At 41.6% G+C, this 17,975-nt stretch overlaps 1 protein-coding gene across 1 annotated transcript in view; it reads left to right on the forward strand.

The window, feature by feature from the left end:
* The first annotated feature begins 2,981 nt into the window (after positions 1–2,981).
* LOC120032020 (solute carrier organic anion transporter family member 1C1-like) overlaps positions 2,982–17,975 on the forward strand; it is a 35,104-nt gene continuing 20,110 nt past the window's right edge. The window contains exons 1-4 of the mRNA XM_038977930.1: positions 2,982–3,126; positions 12,773–12,905; positions 16,908–17,041; positions 17,237–17,383. Coding sequence (XP_038833858.1) covers positions 2,985–3,126; positions 12,773–12,905; positions 16,908–17,041; positions 17,237–17,383 — 556 coding nt within the window. The 5' untranslated portion in view covers positions 2,982–2,984. The remainder of the gene's footprint in view (positions 3,127–12,772; positions 12,906–16,907; positions 17,042–17,236; positions 17,384–17,975) is intronic.

Raw genomic sequence — 17,975 nt, forward strand, 5'->3', positions numbered from 1 at the left:
CGTTTGTACTAAACAGTATGTTTTATGTAGTATGGTTAGAAAGAGGGGGGAGGTTGTTAATGAGGCATACGTTATTGCAAGCGAACAGTCTTGAAGGTTCATTAGGAACCACCTGACCATTTTGAATTACAATGTACTTGGGAGAGATAATGTCCATCCGACCATGAATTAGACCCTGAATTATCACTTGTCTTCCAGTTGTGCTTGCAAGCCTGAATTGATGTTTATCTCTGTAATTGGGCTTGTGCTTTCTAGGGATTTTTGGCTGGCTGCCAGTGTAGACCATACATACTAACAGAAACTCTCTGGGGTGTTATCATTCATGAGTTCATTTCTTAATGCCTCAAATTAACAATAATGATACCATAACAGATTGCTATGTTTTGTTTGTTTTATAGTTTTGGCTGACTGGATGGATTGATGGTGTGTGCTGTAGCCTGTATGCAGAGCCTACAGAGGACATCACTGCTGAGGGACTCCATTAAACACTTGTTTAACCAGCCATTTAATCCACAAACGGTCTCCTCTTCAACTCTCTGTCTCTCTCTCTCTCTTTCTTGCTTTATCTCTCTCTCTTTCTCTCTCTCTCTCTCTCACTCTCTGGACGTGTTCAAAATCTGTCTTTCTTACCACTTACTAAAACTACATACTGTGTACTAATCATACTATTTAGAACGTACTGTTTAGTAAAACTGTATACAGTAAGCAACAAATATCAACGTACTAGACACACCCATACTAAGAATACGTCATTTAATGCAGTGGTTCCCGAAGTTTTTCACAGAGACCCCTTCCAGCATTGGGGAACATCCCGCATGCGCATGCCACGCCTATTTCAATTGGCACAAGCACTGTTCATGACACAAACCGTTCACACCCCTCTTGTTGGCGGAGAGAACATTTTGCAGGTTTAAAACTTATTTCCTGCAATTCTACAATTTCTTTCATGGGATGCAGACATTTTGCAGTTTTAAAGCAAATTTTCTTGCAATTCTATAAAAAAATGTACATGTCACATGTCTAATGTGTACTCAAAATGCCTTCTATTTTGAGTATGAGTATTTGGACACCGCCTCTTTCTTTCTTTCACAGTGCCGCAGGAACGTCTGTATAATGTTTGGGTTTTCAGTTATTACAATGCCAAAGACATGCTCATTTCAATGTGTACAAGAAGAGTGTTGTGGTGCTTTTCAAAAAATATACTGAACAAAAATATAAACGCAACATGCAACAATTTCAAAGATGTTACTGAGTTACAGTTCACATGAGGAAATCAGTAAATTTAAATCAATTAATTAGATCCTAATCTATGGATTTCACACAAATGTGAATACAGATATGTGTTGGTCACAGATACCTTTAAAAAAAAAATGGGCCTCATAATGGGCCTCAGGATCTCGTCACGGTATTTTTGTGCACTCAAATTGCCATCGATTTAAAAGCAATTTTGTTCGCTGTCCGTAACCGATTCCTGCCCATACCATACCTACAACGCCACCAAAACCGCTCCCCCACACAACGCCATACAAATAGTCTGGGGTTGTGATGCCAGTTGGATGTACTGCCAAATGCTCTAAAACGACGTTGGAGGCAGCTTATGATAGAGAAATGAACATTAAATTCTCTGGCAACAGAGCTCTGCTCTGGTGGACATTCCTGCAGTCATTCCTGCCGATTACACGCTCCCTCAAAACTTGAGATATCTGTGGCATTGTGTTGTGTGACAAAACTGCACATTTTAGAGTGGCCTTTTATTGTCCCCAGCGCAAGGTGCACCTGTGTAATGATCATGCTGTTTAATCAGCTTCTTGATATGCCATACCTGTCAGGTGGATGCATTATCTTGGCAAAGGAGAAATGCTCACTGACAAGGATATGAACAAATTTATGTACAAAATTTGAGAAAAATAAGCTTTTTGTGCATATGGAAAATTTCAGGGATCTTTTATTTCAGCTCATAAAACAATGGATCAACACTTTACATGTTGCGTTTATATTTTTGTTCAGTGTAGTTTCCTGGGCTAGTCTTTGATGTGGAAAAGCCCATGGGGATGTGGATGTGCCGCTGTGAGAAGACAAACCTACTCATTGTGAGAGATGGGAGGCGTTGCTAGTCGTGAGTGGCCCAGAGCGGGAAGACTGATGCAATGGATGCTGGAGCTCATCTTTCCTAGCCTAGTCCCCGATCTGTTTGTGCTATCTTGCCAACACCTTGTCACTAATTGCCAAACATGTTTGGCACGACAGTTCCATAAGGACATCAGAAACAGACTGGGACCCACACTGGGTTCTTCAGCTGTCCCCATAGGATAACACTTTTTGGTTCCAGGTAAAAGCCTTTTGGGTTCCAGGTAGAATCATTTTGGGTTCTACCTGGAACCAACAAGGGTTCTTTAAAAGGTTATTCTATGGAAACATCCGAAGATCCTTTTTAGGTTCTAGATAGCACCTTTTTTTCTAAGACTGAAGGCCAATCCATAATGTATAAGTTCCCTCTCCTAGTCAAAACCAATCCTTTCTTCATCAGTTGCTAGGGTTGAGTCATCGGTCTCTCACATAAGGAGCCATCTTAAGTCTGACGTCGACTCCTAATCCTCTCTTTGTCCCGGTCTTCCTCAATACCCTGTAGTTACAGATACACTCTGCCTTCCCTCTCATCCTCCATCCCCCCCTTTCCTTTCCCTCTTCTATCCTCCTCTCCTCTGTGCTTCTATGATGTAGGCCTAGTTGAATATTAAACAGGAAATGTGAGAGCAGGAGCTAAAATAGGCTAATGAGCCAATGAAAAGTAGAGCTGTGGTGTACATTAGAGCAACACAGGTGTAACTCTCCCTCTCTCTGACAATGAAAATCTGGACACAAGTACAATCCGATATGTATTAATTATTAATAACCAATATCTCTTTCAACCCATCCCCTTTCTTTCGATCTCTCACTTTCTGCCGCCTTCCTTTCTCCTTTCTTCCTCCCCTCATGCTCTTCAGATGTTCCTTGTGGCTCTGTCGTTTGCCTACTTTGCCAAGGCCTTGTCTGGCAGCTACATGAAGAGCACAATAACCCAGCTGGAGAGGCGCTTTGACATCCCCAGTTACCTAACAGGCGTCATCGACGGGAGCTTTGAGATAGGTAAGTAAGTTACTGCGTCACAGTACCCCATCCCCCTGTCCTCACCTCGTCCTCATCCCCAGGGCTATTTTTGGCTTCCGTTCTATCCATGTTGTTGTGAAATAGAAGAGATGTGAATGAATGGGTCACCAAGGCCTTCTAGGAAGTCTCATTTATCAGGTGTGTGTGCACAAAAAAACTATAAACCTTGTGTGCACCAGATTTCCCACAAAGGTTAGTATTTATTAATTTTGAACTTGTGGGAAAGTGTACAGCTCAGACCATTCGTACGCACAACTTCTAGTGGTCGATCAATTGTATTGCAAGCAAATATTGTTCTTATGGGGGAGATGGTGTTTGATGCACGAGAATAATTAATAAAAAAATTCAAACGTCTGCCTAATGATAAAATGGATGCATTAGATGTTGTTAAGAAGATCGTATAGCAGCATGTAGCCTAATATATTTATTTAACTTTTATTATATAGGCCTAAATCATAATCATGTTGCAGGACGTGTCTCTCCTTTTCTGACATGACTGGTTTATTCCCGCTACAGAACAAATATTAGGCTACCATTTATCCAACGCTCATTCAATAGCCAAGCGTGCTCGGAAGTAAATAGACCGGTAGCCTACTTAAAATATTTGACATTATGGGTATTGCTGTGTGGTAAGAGGGCGACATCATAGCCTATTTAATCTCCGAGCCTATACCAAGGCAGGAGATATAAACATAATGATGGACTGATAAACAAAATATTGAACAACAATTTGTCTTTTGATTAGAGGTGTTGGCTGAAGCATTTACTTTTAAATTGTTTGAATAGACAATCAATCTTGCAGAATGCGCGGCCAGTGTTTGGCACTCGCTGTAGGCGTCATGCAAGTCACTGAAACATATTCTGCCTACACCTCTACAGAAATCTGATCAAACTTACCATTGCACCTTCTTTGAGAAACTGTCATGGCCCAGTTCAAACATCAAATCAAAGTGTATTGGTCACGTACACAGATTTGCAGATGTTATCGCATGTGCAGTGAATGCTCATGTTTCTAGCAGCGAGTGGCGCTGTTTCCCCCTACTGCGGATTCCGTCTCTATGGGTTTGGTTAAGGTTAAGGTAAGGGGTCAGTTTTAGGTTATAATTAGTCATTTTGCAGTGTCCTCATAGAGTCTCCCTTCAGCCCAAGCTTTAGGAGTATATAGAAACACCTCTCTACCTCAAGGGCCTTTTTTTTGGGGGGGGGGGGGTAGATCAGCTTTAATAATACAGACAGATTGTGGCTTCCATCAATGTAATTGTCTGCATAATTTCCAAATTATTACACATAATTTTCAATCCCCCATATATTTCTTATATGTATATAAAATATATACACTACCGATCAAAAGTTTTAGAACACCTACTCATTCAAGGGTTTTTCTTTATTTGTACTATTTTCTGCATTGTAGAATAATAATAATAATATGAAATAACACATATGGAATCATGCAGTAACCAAAAACAGTGTTAAACAAATCAAAATATATTTTATTTTTGAGATTCTTCAAATAGCCACCCTTTACCTTGATGACAGCTTTGCACGCTCTTGGCATTCTCTCAACCAGCTGCAGAATGCTGTGGTAGCCATGCTGGTTACGTATGCCTTGAATTCCAAATAAATCACAGACAGTGTCACCAGCAAACACCATAACACCTCCTACTCCATGCTTTTACGTTGGGAGATACACCATCTCACAAAGACACGGCGGTTGGAGCCAAAAATCTCAAAGTTGTACTCATCAGACCAAACAACAAATTTCCACCAGTCGAATGTCATTGCTCGTGTTTCTTGGCCCAATCAAGTCTCTTCTTCTTATTGGTGTCCTTTGGTAGTGGTTTCTTTGCAGAAATTCGACCATGAAGGCCTGATTCACACAGTCTCCTCTGAACAGTTGATATGTGTCTCTTACTTGAACTCTGTGAAGCATATATTTGGGCTTCAATTTCTGAGGCTGGTGACTCTAATGAATGTATCCTCAGCAGCAGAGGTAACTCTGGGTCTTCCATTCCTGTGGCGGTCCTCATGAGACCCAGTTTCATCATAGTGCTTGATGGTTTTTGCGACTGCACTTGAAGAAACTTTAAAAGTTCTTGAAATGTTCCGTATTGACTGACCTTCATGTCTTAAAGTAATGATGGACTATCGTTTCTCTTTGCTTATTTGAGCTGTTCTTGCCATTATGTGGACTTTTACCAAATAGGGCTATCTTCTGTATACCCCCCTACCTTGTCACAACACCACTGATTGGCTCAAACGCATTAAGAAGGAAAGAAATTCCCCAAATGTACTTTTATCAAGGCACACCTGTTAATGGAAATGCATTCCAGGTGACTACCTCATGAAACTGGTTGAGAGAATGCCAATGCCATGTGCAAAGTTGTCATCAAGACGAAGGGTAGCTATTTGAAGAATCTCAAATATAAAATATATTTTGATTTGTTTAACACTGTTTTGGTTACTGCATAATTCCATATGTGTTATTTCATAGTTTTGATGTCTTCACTATTATTCTACATTGTAGAAAAAAAATAAAAAAAAATAAAGGAAAACCCTTGAATGGGTAGGTCTTCTAAAACTTTTGACCGGTAGTGTATATGTATTTATATATATATATTTTCCAACTGTGCTGTTTCACAAAAGTTCTGAACCTAAACTCAGGAAAAAAAGAAACGTCCTCTCACTGTCAACTGCGTTTATTTTCAGCAAACTTAACATATGTAAATATTTGTTTGAACATAACAAGATTCAACAACTGAGACATAAACTGAACAAGTTCCACAGAGATGTGACTAACAGAAATAGAATAATGTGTCCCTGAACAAATGGGGGGTCAAAATCAAAAAGTAACAGTCAGTATCTGGTGTGGCCACCAGCTGCATTAAGTACTGCAGTGCATCTTCTCCTCATGGACTGCACCAGATTTGCCAGTTCTTGCTCTGAGATGTTACCCCACTCTTCCACCAAGGCATCTGCAAGTTCCCGGACATTTCTGGGGGGAATGGCCCTAGCCCTCACCCTCCGATCCAACAGGTCCCAGACGTGCTCAATGGGATTGAGATCCGGGCTCTTTGCTGGCCATGGCATAACACTGACATTCCTGTCTTGCAGGAGATCAGGCACAGAACGAGCAGTATGGCTGGTGGCATTGTCATGCTGGAGGGTCATGTCAGGATGAGCCTGCAGGAAGGGTACCACATGAGGGAGGAGGATGTCTACCCTGTAGCGCACAGCGTTGAGATTGCCTGCAATGACAACAAGCTCAGTCCGATGATGCTGTGACACACCGCCCCAGACCATGACGGACCCTCCACCTCCAAATCGATCACGCTCCAGAGTGCAGGCCTCGGTGTAACGCTCATTCCTTCAACGATAAACGCGAATCCAACCATCATCCCTGGTGAGACAAAACCGTGACTCGTCAGTGAAGACCACTTTTTGCAAGTCCTGTCTGGTCCAGCGACTCTGGGTTTGTGCCCATAGGCGACGTTGTTGCCGGTGATGTCTGGTGAGGACCTGCCTTACAACAGGCCTACAAGCCCTCAGTCCAGCCTCTCTCAGCCTATTGCGGACAGTCTAAGCACTGATGGAGGGATTGTGCGTTCCTGGTGTAACTCGGGCAGTTGTTGTAGCCATCCTGTACCTGTCCCACAGGTGTGATGTTCGGATGTACCGATCCTGTGCAGGTGTTGTTACACATGGTCTGCCACAGCGAGGACGATCAGCTGTCCGTCCTGTCTCCCTGTAGCGCTGTTTTAGGCGTCTCACAATACGGACATTGCAATGTATTGCCCTGGCCACATCTGCAGTCCTCATGCCTCCTTGCAGCATGCCGAAGGCATGTTCACGCAGATGAGCAGGGACCCTGGGCATCTTCTTTTGGTGTTTTTCAGGTTCAGTTGAAAGGCCTCTTTAGTGTCCTAAGTATTCATAACTGTGACCTTAATTGCTTACCATCTGTAAGCTGTTAGTGTCTTAACAACCTTTCCACAGGTGCATGTTCATTAATTGTTTATGGTTCATTGAACAAGCATGGAAGCAGTGTTTAAACCGTTTACAATGAAGATCTGTGAAGTTATTTGGATTTTTACGAATAATCCTTGTAAGACAGTGTCCTGAAAAAGGGAAGTTTCTTTTTTTGCTAAGTTGATATTGATATTTTTTATATATTTTTAGTCCCACCCTTCAGCTCGCCTTAAGGGCCTTTCTGTGTAGAGTACACGGAAACCAGGAGAAGCCTGCTGTAGGATGCGATGTGTGCCTCTTGTCATGGCTCCAATGCCCCCAACCACAGGGAGAGATAAACGTGTTGAAGCAACTCAGGAGAGCTCCATAGACTAGTCTCGAAGGCCTTTCTGCATTTAACAACTCTCTAATAGCAGGATGTACTCTGTGCCTCTTGACCTGCTCCAATCATAGAGACGTTTCCCTTTTGGTAAACCCTTAGCAACAAATCAAATCAAATCAAATGTATTTATATAGCCCTTCGTACATCAGCTAATATCTCGAAATGCTGTACAGAAACCCAGCCTAAAACCCCAAACAGCATGCAATGCAGTTATTCTAGTCCACACAGTATTCTAAATGAATGAAGGAAAAATCAACACATTCACAGTCAGAGAGCAGTGAGTTCAGGTTTGTTCAGCACAATAACTCTCAGCACAATAAAAATAGTTATTTTCCTAAAGCAATATTTTGAACTAATGCAGGGCACAATGACTCTTTAAAACCTCTACAGGATTGGTGGGTCTCCCGCGGGACATTTGAGCTAAAGTAGATTAGTATGAGGTTGTAAATAACAAGGAAATTAGGCACATTTGCGCAGTCTTGATACAAAATTAGAAACAGAAATGCAAAGGTTCATTGGATCAGTCTAAAACTTTACACATACACTGCTGCTATCTAATGGCCAAAATCTAAATTCCACCTAGATTCCTAAGTCACATATTGGCCTTTCTCTTGCGTTTCAAAGATGATGGTACAAAAAAAATACAAAAAAACGCATGGTTTTTTCTTTGTATTATCTTTTACCAGATCTAATGTGTTAGATTCTCCTACATTAATTTGACATTTCCACAAACTTCAAAATGTTTGCTTTCAAATGGTATCAAGAATATGCATATCCCTGCTTCAGGTCCTGAGCTACAGGCAGTTAGATTTGGGTATGTCATTTTAGGCGAAAATTGAGTCCGATCCTTATTAACTTTCTGCCATTTTTAAGTGCTAGGTTGGTCTTAGTCAGAGAACAGTTATTTCAGGAGTTCAGAAGTTTAGGCATTCTACAACAGGTTTCTGAGGTGGGACTTTCCAAACCCAGCACACTGGGAGAATAGCCTACTCACTCCTCTTAATAATGAGAGCTGATGGAGGTTCTTAAGGAATGGACGTCATCCCTCCATCCTTGAAAAACAACAATTGGTTCAATCATGAAATGGCTGCTTTTGTTTTTCCTCATTAAAGTCTTTATTGCCCACTGCTCTCCTCCACTACCCAATTTTCTCTCTCTCTAACTTTATAACTTTCTCGCTCTTTCTTTCCCTAACTTTCCCTCTCTCTCCTCTATCAACTTCCCCCCCTCTTTTTCTCTCTCTCTCTCTCTCTCTCTCTCTCTCACACACACCCCCACCCCTCTCTCTCACTCTCTCTCTCGCTCTACCCCAACCCCCCTCCCTCCTCTCTCTATCCAGGCCACGGCACAGTAATTCAGTTGGCCCTCGGTCATTCGATTTGGAGGGTTCTTCTTTTCTTATGATTCAATTTGTAAGCATTACCAACGGAGTGAATGTGAAAATGGATTCCAAATGGTCACCTTCTGGTGATTTGCAGGATGTGCAATGATATACGTAAAAGGAGGGCTGTGATTGGTTACTTTGTCTACTATGCCAATTTCTCTGTATTAAATGGGCCATAACTTTAAAATTAGCAGAGATCCGACTCTGGAACTTTGATATACCCATAGACACCTTTACTTTTTCCAAAATGTTGTTACGTTACAGCCTTATTCTAAAATGGATTACATTTTTTTAAATCCTGAGCAATCTACACACAATACCCCATAATCAAAAGTGAAAACAGGTTTTTAGAAATGTTTGCAAATTTATAAAAAATAAAAAACAGAAATACCTTATTTACATAAGTATTCAGACCCTTTGCTATGAGACTCGAAATTGAGCTCAGGTAGACCCTGTTTCCATTGATCATCTTGAGCTGTTTCTACAACTTGATTGGAATCCACCTGTGGTGAATTCAAATGATTGAACATGATTTGTAAGGCACACACCTCTCTATATAAGGTCCCACAGTTGACAGTGCATGTCAGAGCAAAAACCAAGCCATGAGGTCGAAGGAATTGTCCGTAGAACGCCGAGACAAGTTCCAAGTTTCCCCTTGTTCAGGGGCAGAACGACAGCTTTTTACCTTGTCAGCTCAGGGATTTGATCTAGCAACCTTTCGGTTACTGGCCCAACGCTCTAACCACTAGGGTACCTGCCGCCCCTTAAATGGAAGAAGTTTGGAACCACCAAGACTCTTCCTAGAGCTGGCCGCTCGGCCAAACTGAGCAATTGTGGGAATAGGGCCATGGTCAGGGAGGTGACCAAGAACCCGATTGTCACTCTGATAGTGCTCTAGAGTTCCTCTGTGGAGATGGGAGAAGCTTCCAGAAGGACAACCATCTCTGCAGTACTCCATCAATCAGGCCTTTATGGTAGAGTGGCCAGACAGAAGCCACTCCTCAGTAAAAGACACATGACAGCCCGCTTGGAGGTAGACTAAAGACAAGATTCTCTGGTCTGATGAAACCAAGATTGAACTATTTGGCCTGAATGCCAAGCGTCACGTCTGGAGAAAACCTGGCACCATCCCTACGCTGAAGCATGGTGGTGGCAGCATCATGTTGTGGGGATGTTTTTCAGCGGCAGGGACTGGAAGATTAGTCAGGATCGAGGCAAAGTACAGAGAGATCCTTGTTGAAAACCTGCTACAGAGTGCTCAGGACCTAAGACTGGGGCGAAGGTTCACCTTCCAACAGGACAACGACCCTAACCACACAGCCAAGACAATGCAGGAGTGGCTTTAAGACAAGTCTTTGAATGTCCTTGAATGGCCCAGCCAGAGCCCAGACTTGAACCCAATCAAACATCTCTGGAGAGACCTGAAAATAGCTGTGCAGCAACGCTCCTCATCCAACCTGACAGAGCTTGAGAGGATCTGCAGAGAAGAATGGGAGAAACTCCCCAAATACAGGTGTGCTAAGTGCTTAAACAAAGTACTGGGTGAAGGGTCTGAATACTTATGTAAATGTGATATTTCAGTTTTTTATTTTTAATACGTTGTGTAGTTTGATGAAGGAAAAAAAAAACATTTAATACATTTTAGAATAAGGCTGTAACGTAACAAAATGTGGAAAAAGTCAAGGGGTCTGAATACTTTCCGAATGAACTGTATATTATTTACAACAATATATTGAAACACTTGCAAAATACATTGGCAGTTCATTCGGAAAATACATGTTTATATTTTTCTATATTAATATATTATTGAAAAAATCTGTTATTGAAATCAAAATACTACTCATATTACAGAGCAAGCGGTAAAGCTTCATATGACACAAATGTTTGCTTTGTAGCACCTACAGATGAGACATTATGGAGTCTTAAGGGAGGCTAAAATGAAAGAAATATGCCAAGTTTGATTCATTATTTCTCAATTATGTTTTTAGATACAAATATGTATTTTTTTGTCTGGGTTTCGTGATGACTCACTCTATAGTGGGAATTAGGAAACCAACGGTGCCACTATGTTGTAAATCACCATGGCAACACACTTACAGTTGAAGTCGGAAGTTTACATACACCTTGGCCAAATACATTTAAACTCAGTTTTTCACAATTCCTGACATTTGATCCTAGTAAAAATTCCCTGTTTTAGGTCAGTTAGGATCACCACTTTATTTTAAGAATGTGAAATGTCAGAAAAATAGTAGAGAATTAATTATTTCAGCTTTTATTTCTTTCATCACATTCCCAGTGGGTGAGAAGTTTACATACACTCAATTCGTATTTGGTAGCATTGCCTTTAAATTGTTTAACTTGGGTCAAACGTTTCGGGTAGCCTTCCACAAGCTTCCCACAATAAGTTGAGTGAATTTTGGCTCATTCCTCCTGACAGAGCTGGTATAACTGAGTCAGGTTTGTAGGTCTCCTTGCTGGCACACGCTTTTTCAGTTCTGTCCACAAATTTTCTATAGGATTGAGGTCAGGGCTTTGTGATGGCAACTCCAATACCTTGACTTTGTTGTCCTTGAGCCATTTAGCCACAACTTTGGAAGTATGCTTGGGGTCATTGTCCATTTGGAAGACCCGTTTGCGACCAATCTTTAACTTCCTGACTGATATCTTGAGATGTTGCTTCAATATATCCACATAATTTTCCATCCTCATGATGCCATCTATTTTGTGAAGTGCACCAGTCCCTCCTGCAGCCAACCACCCCCACAACATGATGCTGCCACCCCCGTGCTTCATGGTTGGGATGGTGTTCTTCAGCTTGCAAGCCTCCCCCTTTTTCCTCCAAACATAACGACGGTCATTATGGCCAAACAGTTCTATTTTTGTTTCATCAGACCAGAGGACATTTCTCCAAAAAATACGATCTTTATCCCCATGTGCAGTTGCAAACCATAGTCTGGCTTTTTTATGGCGGTTTTGGAGCAGTGGCTTCTTCCTTGCTGAGCTGTCTTTCTGGTTATGTCGATATAGGACTCGTTTTACTGTGGATATAGATACTTTTGTACCTGTTTCCTCCAGCATCTTCACAAGGTCCTTTGCTGTTGTTCTGGGATTGATTTGCACTTTTCGCACCAAAGTAGGTTAATCTCTAGGAGACAGAACACTGAGCGGTATGACGGCTGCGTGGTCCCATGGTGTTTATACTTGCGTACTGTTGTTTGTACAGATGAACGTGGTACATTCAGGCATTTGGAAATTGCTCCCAAGGAAGAACGAGACTTGTGGCGGTCTATAATTTGTTTTCCTGAGGTCTTGGCTTATTTCTTTTGATTTTCCCATAATGTCAAGCAAAGAGGCACTGAGTTTGAAGGTGGGCCTTGAAATACATCCACAGGTACACCTCCAATTGACTCAAATGATGTCAATTAGCCTATCAGAAGCTTCTAAAGCCATGACATAATTTTCTGGAATTTTCCAAACTGTTTAAATACACAGTCAACTTAGTGTATGTAAGTAAACTTCTGACCCACTGGAATTGTGATACAGTGAATTATAAGTGAAATAATCTGTCTGTAAACAATTGTTGGAAAAATTACTTGTGTCATGCACAAAGTAGATGTCCTAACCGACTTGCCAAAACTATAGTTCAACTGTACATCAATTAGAGGAATTAGGCATTGTGATTGTGAATAAATCGAAGCAGACCATTGTATCAGAGCTGGGGTCAGTTCCATGTCAACTCGACAATTCAAGAATCCATTCAGGAACGGAATCCAAATAGAGTTGTAACTAGAATAATTTCTAAATTGTATCTCGATTCATCAGATTTGTCAATTTGAGAATTTAAATGGCAGCTAAGAACAGTCAAATTCTGTGTCTGTCTGTCGCCCTACCAGGTAACCTGTTGGTGATAGCATTCGTGAGTTACTTTGGTGCAAAGCTGCATCGGCCCAAGATCATAGCCATGGGCTGTGTACTGATGGCAGTGGGAACATTCATCATCGCTCTGCCACACTTCCTCATCGGACGGTGAGGTTTTACTGACTTTTATTTTGAAGGAGGATTAACTTACAATGCTTGCGTTTCCAGCTTCCTTTTCAAATAAAATGATCACATACACATATTTAGCAGATGTTATTGTGAAATGCTTTTCAGAATGCACTTGTGGTACAGTAAGCTAAAGCTTATCTGGATAAGTGCGTGCCTGTGTGTGTACTCTAGTCTGAATCACGTTTCCAGTTATCCTGTGTTTAAGGGAAATGTCAGTCTAAAGTGCATTCAAAAAGTATTCAGACCCCTTGACTTTTTCCATTTTTTTTTACAGCTTTATTCTCAAATGTATTAAATCTTGGTTCCTCATCAATCTACACACAATATCCCATAATGACAAAGCAAAAACAAGTTTTTAGGAATTTTTGCAAATGTATAATAAAAATGAAAAACGGAAATATCACATTTACATAGTATTCAGAACCTTTACTCAGTACTTTGTTGAAGCACCTTTGGAAGCGATTAAAGCCTTGAGTCTTCTTGGGTATGACGCTACAAGCTTGCCACACCTGTATTTGGGGAGTTTCTCCCATTCTTCTCTGCAGATCCTCTCAAGCTATGTCAAGTTGGATGGGGAGCGTTACTGCACAGCTATTTCAGGTCTCTCCAGAGATGTTTTATCGGGTTCAAGTCCAAGCTCTGGCTGGTCCACTCAAGGACATTCAGAGACTTGTCCCGAAGCCACTCCCGCGTTATCTTGGGTGTGTGCTTAGGGTCGTTGTCCTGTTGGAAGGTGAACCTTCGCCCCAGTCAGAGGCCCTGAGCGCTTTGGAGCAGGTTTTCATCAATGATTTCTCTGTACTTTGCTCCTTTCATCTTTCCCTCGATCCTGACTAGTCTCCCAGTCCCTGCCGCTGAAAAACATTCCACAGCATGATGTTGCCAACACCATGCTTCACCGTAGGGATGGTGCCAGGTTTCCTCCAGGCCAAAGAGTTCAATCATGGTTTCATCAGACTAGAGAATCTTGTTTCTCATTGTCTGAGAGTCTTTCATTTCCTTTTGGCAAACTCCAAGCGGGCAGTCATGTAACTTTTACTGAGGAGTGGATTCCGTCTGGCCACTCTAACATAAAGGCCTGATTTGGTGGAGTGCTGCAGAGATGGTTGTCCTTCTGGAAGGTTCTCCCATCTCCACAGAGGAACTCTACAGCTCTATCAGCATGACCATCGGTTCTTGGTCACTTCCCTGACCAAGGCCTTTCTCCCCAGTTTGGCCGGGCGGCCAGCTCTAGGAAGAGTCTTGGTTGTTCGAAACTTCTATTTAAGAATGATGGAGGCCACTGTATTCTTGGTGACCTTCAATGCTGCAGAAATGTTTTGGTACCCTTCCCCAAATCTGTGCTTCGACACAATCCTGTCTCTGAGATCCACGAACAATTCCTTTGACCTCATGGCTTGGTTTTTGCTCTGACATGCACTGTCAACTGTGGGACCTTACAGTGCCTTGCAAAAGTATTCATCCCCCTTGGCATTTTTACTATTTGGTTGCATTACAACCTGTAATTTAAATTGAGATTTATTTGGATTTCATGTAATGGACATACACAAAATAGTCCAAATTGGTGAAGTGAAAAAAATAACTTGTTTCAACAAAGAAAATACCCCAAAAAATGGAAAAGTGGTGCGTGCATATGTATTCACCATCTTTGCTATGAAGCCCGTAAATAAGCTCTGGTGCAACCAATTACCTTCAGAAGTCACATCATTTGTTAGATTGGACACAGGTGGACTTTATTTAAGTGTCACGTGATCTTGGTATATATAAACCTGTTCTGAAAGGCCCTAGAGTCTGCAACACCACTAAGCAAGGGGCACCACCAAGCAAGGGGCAATATGACGACCAAGGAGCTCTCCAAACAGGTCAGGGACAAACTTGTGGAGAAGTACAGATCAGGGTTGGGTTATAAAAAAATATCTGAAACTTTGAACATCCCACGGAGCACCATTTAAATCCATTATTAAAAAATGGAAAGAATATGGCATCACAACAAACCTGCCAAGAGAGGGCCGCCCACCAAAACTCCCGAACCAAACAAGGAGGGCATTAATCAGAGAGGCAACAAAGGGACCAAAGATAACCATGATAGAGCTGCAAAGCTCCACAGTGGAGATTGGAGTATCTGTCCATAGGACCACTTTAAGCCGTATACTCCACAGAGCTGGGCTTTACGGAAGAGTGGCCAGAAAAAAGCCATTGCTTTAAAAAAGAAATAAGCAAACACGTTTGGTGTTCGCTAAAAGGCATGAGGGGGACTCCCCAAACATATGGAAGAAGGTACTCTGGTCAGATGAGACTAAAATTGAGCTTTTTGGCCATCAAGGAAAACAATGTCTGGCGCAAACCCAACACCTCTCATCACCCCGAGAACATTATCCCCACAGTGAAGCATGGTGGTAGCAGCATCATGGTGTGGGGATGTTTTTCATCGTCAGTGACTGGGAAACTGGTCAGAAATGAAGGAATGTTGGATGGTGCTAAATACAGGGAAAATCTTGAGGGAAACATGTTTAAGTCTCCCAGAGATTTGAGACGGGGACGGAGGTTCACCTTCCAGCAGGACAATGACCCTAAGCATACTGCTAAAGCAACACTCAAGTGGTTTAAGGGGAAACATTTAAATGTCTTGGAATGGCCTAGTCAAAGCCCAGACCTCAATCCAATTCAGAATCTGTGGTATGACTTAAATATTGCTGTACACCAGCGGAACCCATCCATCTTGAAGCAGCTGGAGCAGTTTTGCCTTGAAGAATGGGCAAAATCCCAGTGGCTAGTATGCCAAGCTTATAGAGATATACCCCAATAGACTTGCAGCTGTAATTGCTGCAAAAGGTGGCTCTATAAAGTATTGACTTTGGGGGGGGGTGAATAGTTATTCATGCTTAAGTTTCAATTTTTTTGGTCTTATTTGTTTGTTTCACAATAAAAAATATTTTGCTTCTACAAAGTAGGGAGGCATGTTGTGTAAATCAAATGATACAACCCCCCCCAAAATACATTTTAATTCCAGGCAACAAAATAGGAAAAATGTTAAGGGGGTGAACACTTTTACAAGCCACTGTATATAGACAGGTGTGTGCCTTTCCAAATCACGTCCAATCAATTGAATCTACCACAGGTGCACTCCAATCAAGTTGTAGAAACATTTCAAGGATGATCAATGGAAACAGGACACATCTGAGTTCAATTTCGAATCTCAAAGCAAATGGTCTGAATACTATGTGAATGTGATATTTCAGTTTTTTTTTAATTTTATACATTTGCAAAGATTTCTAAAAACCTGTTTTTGCTTTGTCATTATGGGGTATTGTGTGTAGATTGATGGGGGAAAAATGTATTTAATCCATTTTAGAATAAGGCTGTAACGTAACAAAATGTGGAAAAAGTCAAGGTGTCTGAATACTTTCCGAATGCTCTGTATTTCTGTGTGTTTGGATAAAGTCTGGGAAAGGACAGATATCACTGTGACTCTGTAGTGATATGCTAATATACTGTATTTTGTACATATTTTATTTGTTGTATTTGTTGTATATATATCGTTTGTGGGCTGACGCATGGTTGTGTGTTTTATCATGTGTTCTCATTAGCTTGGCTTGGTCATGAAAGTTTGATCAGTCAGAATGTTTAATCCCTCCCACAAGATGGGAACATAGTGAATCTTAAAGAATATATGCTGCACTGTATGGAGTCTCTTTACTGAATGCCAAGAGAAGTTTTACTATATGCATTTTAACAGCTGTGTGATGTTTTCCCGAAAAACACATTGTCGCCAATTGTTTTGTATTATACAAGGGAAGCCAGGAAAGCTTCTTCCTATCGTTAGTATCGCGTATAACATGATGTGCTTGAATGTATAAAACGTTGTTTCCTAAGTGTTTCATTGCACTCATGTTCTGCTTTGTCTCTGTCCTCTCTAACTGTATAACGTGGTGCTTTCTCCCCTCCCTTCGCTAAACAGTCACATTGGTGTTTTGTACGCAGCTATAAGTTCGAAACGTCAATCCGATCGTCAGTGAATTCAACCAATAACCTCTCTCCATGTCCAGCGCGTCTGTTGTCACCCGCCGCGCTAGCTTCGGGTGACCCGCTTTCTAAGGCACCAAGCACAGGGACAGGTGTGTCACCTAAACACACGCACACATGGTCATGTGCATACATGCATGCAACCACACAAACACAAACCCACGCACACACAAATGTACGCACACAAACACACACATGTACTCATGGATACACACGGATACGCGTGCACACACACACACACAAACAGTGCTGTAACTATTCTCTCTCTCCTTCCCCCTTCCCAGTAGGTTGTGAAGGAGAGTCCAACCTCTCCATGTGGATCTATGTGTTCCTGGGGAACGTCTTACGAGGGATTGGGGAGACTCCAGTGCAGCCCCTTGGGATCTCGTATATAGATGATTTCGCCAGGGAGGAAAATGCTGCATTTTACATTGGTAATAGACCAATTGGAAAAACAAACACATTTTAGATAATGTCACTGTGCATGATTTGAAGTACAATATGTTACGTAGATCTGACAATCTGATTCATACACTAAGGGTCCGATTCAATCAAATCCGCTTTAGCCAACATCCGCATAGCTGATGTTAAGACAGTGTGGGAGGTGGAACTGCGTTAGAGCTGTCAAATCCACAAGTGGCTCCCAGCTTTACATGCAAAGCAGACATTGCCATTGCCAGTTACATTAACAGAAATCTCATGCAGCCTTTTTTACAAGTTTGAAAACTGGAATGTGAAATGTAATCTACATCTCGATTAGGATAATACATTTTTTTCATTATTTAGATTTATGATTTTTCAATTTGAGTGTAATTATTTCTATATAGCCTACACTTTCTCGTTCTGAACTTCTAACTCAAGTGGGGCTGCTCACTACCAAAACATCTGCTGTGCAGGTGTCTGCTATCGCTGGTTAATGCTAATCTAGCTCTTTGTGATAACATGAATGGACAAATGCTCCAGATAAGCAGAGGCATCTCTTTGACCTTTTAAAAATCACACACACCCGTCTTATTGTTTACTGCC

Source organism: Salvelinus namaycush, chromosome 38 (assembly GCF_016432855.1).
Source record: "Salvelinus namaycush isolate Seneca chromosome 38, SaNama_1.0, whole genome shotgun sequence".
Taxonomy (NCBI): domain Eukaryota; kingdom Metazoa; phylum Chordata; class Actinopteri; order Salmoniformes; family Salmonidae; genus Salvelinus; species Salvelinus namaycush.